Source organism: Phocoena phocoena, chromosome 12, assembly GCF_963924675.1.
Source record: "Phocoena phocoena chromosome 12, mPhoPho1.1, whole genome shotgun sequence".
Taxonomy (NCBI): domain Eukaryota; kingdom Metazoa; phylum Chordata; class Mammalia; order Artiodactyla; family Phocoenidae; genus Phocoena; species Phocoena phocoena.
Genome location: NC_089230.1, coordinates 26,374,345 through 26,384,340, shown reverse-complemented (window position 1 = coordinate 26,384,340; position 9,996 = coordinate 26,374,345). Strand labels below are relative to the sequence as shown.

The 9,996-nt window shown below is 43.2% G+C and overlaps 1 protein-coding gene across 1 annotated transcript in view; it reads right to left on the bottom strand.

Annotated features, from left to right (window-relative positions):
• Positions 1-1,128: 1,128 nt before the first annotated feature.
• The window catches only part of IL20RA (interleukin 20 receptor subunit alpha), a 34,823-nt gene continuing 25,955 nt past the window's right edge, over positions 1,129-9,996 (bottom strand). The window contains exons 4-7 of the mRNA XM_065888858.1: positions 9,367-9,542; positions 8,647-8,791; positions 5,133-5,272; positions 1,129-2,021 (exon numbers count right to left, since the gene is read on the bottom strand). Of these exons, the coding sequence (XP_065744930.1) occupies positions 1,230-2,021; positions 5,133-5,272; positions 8,647-8,791; positions 9,367-9,542 (1,253 nt within the window). The 3' untranslated portion in view covers positions 1,129-1,229. The remainder of the gene's footprint in view (positions 2,022-5,132; positions 5,273-8,646; positions 8,792-9,366; positions 9,543-9,996) is intronic.

Below are 9,996 nucleotides of genomic sequence, written 5' to 3'. Positions count from 1 at the left end.
GCTCATTCAAATAGAATATTTAATATTATAATAGTAACAGTGATTCAGCTACTAAACATGTTCTAGTTTACAGACTATCTAAATATCTTTTGAAAAACACATATCCAGAAATAAATGTACTGTTCTATTATAAAATGTGGCATTTTTTTTCAGGTTAATTCCCTACTAAAAAGCCTCTGCTAGTTATTGAGAGGACATTTTAAAATAAATTTATTTATTTTTGGCTGCCTTGGGTTTTTGTTGCTGCGTCTGGGCTTTCTCTAGCTGCAGCAAGCAGGGGCTACTCTTGGTTGTGGTGCGCAGGCCTCTCATTGTGGTGGCTTCTCTTGTGCTAGCACAGGCTCTAGGCACACAGGCTTCAGTAGTTGTGGCTCGTGGGCTCAGTAGTTGTGGCTCACGGGCTCTAGAGTGCAGGCTCAGTAGTTGTGGTGCACGGGCTTAGTTGCTCTGTGGCATGTGGGATCTTCCCGGACCAGGGCTCGAACCTGTGTCCCCTGAATTGGCAGGCGGATTCCCAACCACTCTGCCACCAGGGAAGGCGAGAGGACATTTTCTGACTATAAACTAATAACAACAATTTATGTTTACACTCCAGAACTTCTCCTGAAGTATTAATATGGCCACTTAAAGTAGCCCAAAGCATATATGACATCAAGATCTGTGCCTGGTTTATTCACTCTGAACATGGATTATTATGATTGAACAGCGGGTTAGGTCTTTAAATGTGACCACTTCCCACCCACTTAGTGGTATTTGCATGTTTTAAGTATCTCATCATTCTGGCAATAAACCAAATTCTAAAAAAGTAGCACTTATACAATGAATGGTCTTCATGAAGTATGTTTTACAGTGCTATACACTTGGTAAGGGCCCAGAAAATAATTGTACAAGTTCTTGTTAGAAAATCATAAATAAAGAGGCCACAGTACACCCACCTGAATAAATTCTGCATCCAAGTTGGCCAACATTTTTGAATACTTACTGGGTACAAAGAGGGTCAGCCACTGCGCTCTGGGCACCCACCATCAGTGCGGGAGGCCCACATGCACAACCCAGCCACCCACAGGAGGCGGAATGAAACAAGCGCTATGAAAATAGAAGGAATAAGTAATTCTCACTGACACAGAATCTGAGTGAACTTCTGTGTCCGGTACTTTATTGTTCGGCCACTTATCTGTTTGCACTCCCATGTTTTTAACAGTAGAGGTCGGCAAAGGGACGTTTGAGTGTTAGTCTTCCATTTGTACATATAATCCCCATTCCTCCATAAACTGCATGAGATAGGCTTCGTGTTCCTCCAGCGTCTTGTCTGGAGCCCGATCCCGGTAGAGTCTAGACAAGAGGCCCTCGTCCTCGAGTCCCTCAGACTCAGGATGTTTACACCTCTCTGAGTCACGTTCAAAGCTGGATAATGAAGCTATACACAGCCTGCCAGTCCGAGGGTCCCAGTCGACCAGTGTGGTTGATGGCTCTGCCTCTGGCCCCTCCTCTGTGTCCACATGCCCCTGCGGCAGATGGTCCAAGTCTCTGAGCTGAGGGGTATATGAATACGGTAGTGTTTGTGGACCCAAGTCTGCTAAAGTTGCCTGTTGCTCAGATAACTTTCCTTGTAGGGACACTTCCTCCTGCAAATTGAACTCCTGATCTCCAGGCCCCACAGAAATGTCACTGGTTCTTACATCACATTCATATTCGATGACTGTTTTGTCTGTGGGCATTGTCCTGCTGGGTGGCTCTTGCTGGCTTAAGGAAGTCCCTTTGGTGCTTTTCTCAGGGTCATACACAATGTCCACCACATGTGAAGCATATCCCAGGTGTTTCACCTCCACTTCCTCCTGATGGGGCCCCTGGTCCTTGTTGGGCTCATTCAGGTCTGATGCATCATTGCTTTTTTCCATTACACTTATATCCTTATGAGAAGTTTTAGAATCCTCCAAAATATTGAGGGTGATAAAGTTAATCACAACTTTTTCAGCAGGTACAAAGACTCTTTTGTCAAATTCATTTCCACAAATCAAAATCTATAAAGAGAGAAGAGAATGTTTTTCACCTTTTCACTTTAGAGAGACATTAAAAACAGCTGTTAGATCATTAATCATTAGAGAAATGCAAATCAAAACTACAATGAGGTATCACCTCACACCAGGCAGAATGGCCATCATCAAAAAATCTACAAACAATAAATGCTGGAGAGGGTGTGGAGAAAAGGGAACCCTCTTGCACTGTTGGTAGGAATGTAAATTGATACAGCCACTATGGAGATTCCTTCAAAAACTAAAAATAGAATTACCATATGATCCAGCAATCCCACTACTGGGCATATACCCAGAGAAAACCATAATTCAAAAAGAGTCATGGGCTTCCCTGGTGGTGCAGTGGTTGGGAGTCCGCCTGACGATGCGGGGCACGCGGGTTCGTGCCCCGGTCTGGGAGGGTCCCACATGCCGCGGAGCGGCTGGGCCCGTGGGCCATGGCCGCTGGGCCTGCGTGTCCGGAGCCTGTGCTCCACAGTGGGAGAGGCCGCGACAGTGAGAGGCCCGCGTATCGCAAAAAAAAAAAAAAAAAAGAGTCATGTACCACAATGTTCACTGCAGCTCTATTTACAATAGCCAGGACATGGAAGCAACCTAAATGCCCGTCGACAGCTGAATGGATAAAGAAGATGTGGCACATATATACAATGGAATATCACTCAGCCATAAAAAGAAGCGAAATTGAGTTATTTGTAGTGAGGTGGATGGACCTAGAGTCTGTCATACAAAGTGAAGTAAGTCAGAAAGAGAAAAACAAATACCGTATGCTAGCACACATATATGGAATCTAAAGAAAAGAAAAGGTTCTGAAGAACCTAGGGGCAGGACAGGAATAAAGACGCAGATGTAGAGAATGGACTTGAGGACACGGGGAGGGGGAAGGGTAACCTAGGACGCAGTGAGAGAGTGGCATGGACATATATACACTACCAAATGTAAGATAGATAGCTAGTGGGAAGCAGCCACATAGCACAGGGAGATCAGCTCAGTGCTTTGTGACCACCTAGAGGGGTGGGATAAGGGGGGTGGGAGGGAGACACAAAAGGGAGGAGATATGGGGATATATGTATATGTATAGCTGATTCACTTTGTTATAAAGCAGAAACCGACACACCATTGTAGGGCAATTGTGCTCCAATAAAGATATTAAAAAAACAAACAAACAAAAAAAACCAGCTGTTAGTTAGAATTTATACTGTCCCCAGATAGTTGTAAAGGCCTATTCTTACCAACTCAGGGAAGTGAAAGTTATGTTTGGAATACGCAGGAAAACTCCCTCACCTTGAGGGAAGAGACCCAAGATGCACGAAATGCATATGGCAGTGAAGAGTGGTTCCCTGGGTGGTCGTGATCCAGTCCAAGGATCGGGTGTGACCGCCTCTTCCTCTAACTGGCTGAGGGAATTCAGGGGGCTTTTTAAATTTCTTGAGCCTCCTTTTTTTAATTCTGTAAAATCAGAATTTCTGCTGTGTCAGGAGTGGTGAAGACTGAGAGTTGCTGAAATTGCTTTATTAATTACAGTTTACTATGTGTTTATCAATAAGCCATCCTCTGGGCTACCAGCTCTTTTTTGCATATACTCTGGACAGGAAATGTGGAAGGGCATGAAAACTAGGTGTAAAAAGAGAAATAAGCACATGAATAGAGATGGTTTTACTTACTCCCCCATACACCAAACTAATCATGCTATAATAGGGCCCAAAACGGAAATTCACCTGCCAATTTATAGCAGAGAGAGAAACTCTAAACCATGTCAGGAAAACTTGTTTAAGATTAAAGTTTTGCTGGCAATACATGGAAGGTGCCTGTTTAGATTGTCAATGATGAGCTATGTTACAACTCTCATTATACACCCTATGATGTGATTTCATTTAACTACAAAATAGGAACTTCAGCATCTTTCTTTTACAAAAATGTGGGTTTCAAAAAGTCACAGGCTGTCAGTTCTCCTGTGCTTTTTCTTCCCAGGAGAGGTCTCCCTACGTCATTAAAAAGCTAACTCTGAAACCCAAATGAAGGCAGAATAATAGAAACATTTAAAAACAGAACTAACAGGAATGCATGTATGTATCGTGTACACATGAACACGTATTTTGATAATTCCCAAAGAAATAGTTTGTGATTGTTAAAATATGCTCAGCCTTGGGAAACCTCCAGTACATGGTCCAGAAGCAAAAGGTTTGTTCCTTCTTTTACTTTCTTGCTTCTCCTTGCTGGGAATGATTAAGCCCTGGCCGCTTTCCCCCTAAACGTGTTTCCATTCCGTGTCTGTCTCCAGCCCTACATCCCCCTCTCCTCTTTTAGACTCTCATCTTCTCTCTCCTGGACAACTCCCACAGTCTCCTAGCTGGGTTGGTTTGTTTGTTTGTTTGTTTCTAGTCTTCCTCCCACTAAAGTTGCCTTAACACTATCCAGTTGTATCTAAAACTCAATCTTGACCATAATGATCCCAGCTCAAAACCCTACAGAGTTTTGCAAACACAATGAAGTCCAAGGTCCTTAGAATAGCTCCCCAATTCTCCCATTATCTGGCCTTACCCCCTCACCCTCCAGTCTCTTCTTTCATAGCTTCTCATCAGGAACCTCATGGTTTTGCAATATTATATGTTTTCCCAAACATCCTCCTACCTTTGCCCCTGCTGTTTCTTCCACTTGAGGTAGGTGCCCTAACTCTTACTGAACTTTCACGACCAAGCCCAGGCATGAAACTTCTGATCCTCCACGTAGGGTGCCAGCGCCCTTCCTGTATCCGCAAGAGTCCCTAGAACCCACTTTCATCTTAGTCTTCACATACCCTTTAAAACTTCTAGTCCCCAACTAGACTTAAGCCTTCGGAGGGGCATGGGTCATGACAATTTATCTGTGTACCTCAAGACCTAGTCTGATCTGTTCCATAAATATAAAATCTTTGTCAAAAGTTAAGGAATCTTTCTCTTTGGTTATGGTACTGAGTTAGTCTAGTACAGAAAGTGTTTTTAATTCATCAACTCTTTAACTTGAAACTCACTCTGCCCATAAAAGGAACGGTATCTGTTCTAGAACCTCCTTTTCTATCTTCCTGGGTGTGTTATAAAGCCTCCTACCACTCTAGGCACTCACCAGATTTGCTGGGTGTTTCTCTTTGCCGACGTAGGTATATCTGTACATGGAGTAGCACATCACAGAAAAAATAAACACAGTAACGGATATGGGCAAAACATAGCAGAAGATGGTTTTAACCTTCAGTGTTGATGTTTGATCTGTAAAAAGAAAAGTAGGGTGGGGTAGACAGTTGTGATTTGGTGTGGTGGGAAAACACTGGTAACGTCAAGAAGCTTTGGAGAGATAAGTTACTTTCAGGAATTCAGTTTTCTCATTTATAAATTGAGAAGCTTGAGCTAAATGTTAGAAGGGATCTCAGAATTCTTACTCTCTCTGACAACAGATGGGCTTAAGGAATCATCTGGACTTGTCTCCAACCTTTACAGCAAGGATGCCGTAACAACCCAAGTCAGCAGATATTCCAACATTTTATATCTGGCTACGAGCTTCATGCCGGTTCTTCTATTTGCAGGAAAGTGTGCCTGATACTCAAGTAACTCACAGTGCTTCAAACCAAACAACAAAACCTTCTTGTGAAGATCCCATTAAGCTGCCCCACGTTTCCATGCCCCTCATTTGACTCAATCTTTTCCATATATTCAGGACCTTGCCACGAATGTACGGCGTCATCTTCTGTGTGACAAACAGAATCATCCTTACACAGCTGGCCAGGCTTTCTGGTAGGTCTGGAGCTTGGGGATGTGTGGAGAGGCAGCTGAGCTGGTGTGTGCTGAGAATGGCAGTAACTCCCTCCCTGGTCCTGCTGTGCCGTAGGTTCATGATGAGTTTAAAAGTCCATAGAGGAATGAAAAGATCTGGTGACTGGTTTTAAGAAAAGTAGCCCTGGATCACCATGGATCAGACTATATGCTTGATAGATAGGACTCATTGTGACTAATTTATATTTGTTAAGTTCCTGTGGAGTACTTGTAAATTGTGAAGGTTAAATTTATGTGTCCATCTGGCTAGGCCATAGTACCCAGTTATTTGGTCCAACATTATTCTAGATGTTTCTGTGAAAGCATTTTTTAGATGAGATTAGCATTTACATTAGTAGACATGAGTAAAGCAGATTACCCTCTATAATGAGGGTGAGCCTCATCCAATCAGTTGAAGGCTTTGATAGAAAAAAGACTGATCATGTCCCAGAAGAGTGAATTCTGCCAGCTGATCACCTTCAGATAAGAACTGCAACATAAATTCTTCCTTAGGTCTCCAGCCTTGCAGACTTTTAACTTACCAACCTCCAAAATCATGTGAGCCAGGTCCTTAAAATAAGTCTCTATCTCCATCTTGATGTGTGTGTGTGTGTGTACATTTATATATATAAAGATTATGTATATTGTGTTCTATGGCGATCCCTGACTACTACAGCATTTAGCACAAATGACAAAAGTTCTAGGGCATTCTTTACATACTAATACAATCAGCAGGAGTGTCGTGGGAGTATTCTAACCCATTGCAGGCGTTGGGTACTCTTGATGCCTAGTCCTGGGAGAGAGCAGCTAAGTTACTGTCTGGTCAACTGTCTAGTTAAAGAGTGGAAACAGAAGCATCATGGACTTCTGGTCAACAATAGCCAGTGGGAAAAGCCCAGGTATGGGGGTCCAACTGCAGGCTCTTCCATCCCGAAGAGCACATCTGTCAACAGGTTCCACATAGAAAGATGCCAATAATGCAGATGGCTGAGCATCACCTGCCCCTACTTCAGGCTACAACTCAGTCCAGTCCTTTTTTTTTTTAATTTTTATTGGAGTATAGTTGATTTACAATGTTGCGTTAGTTTCAGGTGTACACCAAAGTGATCAGTTATACTTATACATATATCCACTCTTTTTTAGATTCTTTTCACATATAGGTCATTATAGAGTGCAGAGTAGAGTTCCCTGTGCTATACAGTAGGTCCTTATTAGTTATCTCTTTTACATATAGTAGTGTGTATATGTCAATCCCAATCGATCCAGTCCTCTTAATACAATCCCTGGCCTCTGGACCAAACTCGTCCTGACAAACAGAGCCATGACAACAGTGACTGAAGGCACTTAGCATACACCAGCACATGTTTGCAACAACCAACTAATAAACTGTATCTGTATTTTAGGAATTGGGGGAGTGTGGAGAGCAGAAATATTTCAAAGAATAGTCCCCAAAGAGGTAATGGTGGGTTTTTGAAAAAGTAGACCCTCATAATGGTGTCTTGGAAAGGTATCTGGGGTGCTCTAACAGCTGGGATATCAAGAAAGGTCAGAACATGAAATGGTACCTTGTTATTACCGTTCCAGGACTAGTGAGAAGGTCGGCTCCTTCTGCTTACTGGGAAGTACTTCATTTAATCTGTACTTTAGTTGCTTTAGCTCTGCCAATGGCTTAAATGATTTCCACTGGGAATTCATTCCTACCATTTGCCCACTGATCAAGCTGTTAGTAAACAGAGCACTTTTCCAAATACAAAAATGATTTCCTCAATCTGCTTTGCTTTGCCTTTTGCTTGCCTTGCATTTTCATTTTATTGATATTTGACATATGGTGGAGAACCCTTCATTTTAAAGGGAAAGGTATGATAATGATGGAGATTCAAAAATAAAGCTTTTCACTTCTGATATGTATTCACAAAATTCCCTTTTTAATCCTTAGGACAGTTTCATCTCGAAATGTGGGAGGCTTGAGGGGAGAGGAAAACAGAGGTTCTGTCACCATTCCTGTCCCATAGCTGGTGACGGAACCAAGTCTTGGGGAAAATGATTGTGACGTTTGGAAGGCCAGCACATTTGGAAGAGAGAAACAGAAGAATGGATGAAGAGCCATTCAATGAAGGTAAACTTTAGGATTTATTTTCAATTTTTAGGTTTTGAGTTCAGGGTCTTACCACCCTCAGGGGAGAACGATTAAACAAACGCCAGGCTCCTATAACTCTAGTCTCCTAACAGGAACGAGACTCTTCAACCACACTTCCTTGGCAGCCAAGTTCAGAAAACACGAGGAGACAAAAGGAAAGAGAGAGAAGCAACTATAAGAGTGAGGGAGTAGTAACTGATTTGCTGATCCCAGGCCCTTGCACAGCCTTGCACAGTGAGTGATATCTGAACACAACCTGCAGCGCCTATAATTTGTATTCCCGAGGGGGAGCAAAAGACTCTGTCGTAAAGTGTTTTTAGGATACTGCTTTGTTCCTAGGAAAAAACTCATGTGATGTTCTTAAAGACCACAGAACTTCTACTGATCAGAGCGATTATAGTTTTAAAGAAGAAAAACCGTGTGTGTAAAAATTCCTATAATTCTTATTTCCCAAGGTAGAGTCTTGTTGGACTGGTGCTAAGAGTGCCCTGGGAGGTGAAAACACTCCCTGCTGTGAGCCAAGTTCAATGGTAGAGTCCCAGGCTGCTCAGTGCATTTCTGTTGGTGGTTGTTTCTGCCTGCACTCCAGCCTGTTTCTGGTAGACACGGATTTTCAAAACCTTGTCTACACCACCATCCTTCCTTCTAGTTTCAGCAGATTTCCTACCTCAGACCAGCTGAGATTCTCAAAGCTTACCTTTCAAAGTACTGACACACTGCTTCTCAGACGGCTGAACAAGGCGAGGAGGGCCTGGGACGAAGGACTCCACGAGGACGCAGTACAGAGTGTCCGGCTCCAGCCAGCCGAATACCAGCGTTCGGTTTGTCACACACTGGGACCACTAGGATAGGGGATTGCGAAGAGCAGTTAGAGCCAGAGATTTCCAGCACCACCCCAGACAAGTAACTTTAGAAGGAAACAGAAGACTGAGGTACCAGTAAGTCCTTTACTATCACTAAGAGCTTTTTTTTTTTAGCAACAGCTTTAAAATATCCGTTTCCTTCAGCTTGGCAGTCCCAGTTAGGGACTGGGCAAATTGTGGGAACAATTCTAAATAAGGACATAAGGAGGGATTTCTTCTTCCACTTTGTCCTGGGTTCTTGCTGATATGTTTTTCTTTCTTGGAGAGTGACTGACAGATGTTACGCAAGTAAAAACTCTCCATCAAAGTGAGGTGGACAATTGCTCTACACACCAACAGCAACATCATAGCAGGGACTTTCTGTAAAGGAAATCTGAAGGCGGTTTTTAAAATTTCTACACATCAGCTTCAACTGTATCTTGTATGGCAACACTTTTGAATGTCACACCTTCCCAGATTCACATGCCGAGAATTTAAGCATCAGGGCTGTGTGTTCCAGCATTAGCTGCAAAAAGTGACACAAATGATAGGTCCCCATTCCATTTCAGGCTTACCGTTCTATTTGATTTAGTATTATGTATGGACACATTATACTTCAGATTAGAGTATATTTGTTCCAGGGAAATAGAGCTTTCTTCTGGGTTTTTCTTCCACTTCTTTGGAGCCATCAGAACAATAGATATGGATTTCTCATCAGTAGTCAAAGCAACCTCTGGTGGGCCAATTTGTGCTTAAAGGGGAGGGGAGAGGGAATGATCACGTTGAGATGTAGAAATCACCTCGGATGAGACAATATAATCCTACTGGGATCAAAGCTCTAAAGCCCACCCTCTTATCTGAGATGCCTCAGAATGCTCTAGGTGGGCCCAAGTGATACCGAATCTTGAAGCAATCATGTCCCACACTGATAGAACGTTAAAGCAGCAAGTTTACTTAGTCATATGTAGCTCCTAGTCACATGGATCAACAGTACTAGATGACGGTAAATATAATTAAAAGTATTTGCATGGGCTTCCCTGGTGGCGCAGTGGTTGAGAGTCCGCCTGCCGATGCAGGGGACACGGTTTCGTGCCCCGGTCCGGGAGGATCCCACATGCCGCGGAGCGGCTGGGCCCGTGAGCCATGGCCACTGAGCCTGCACGTCCGGAGCCTGTGCTCTGCAACGGAGAGGCTACAGCACTAAG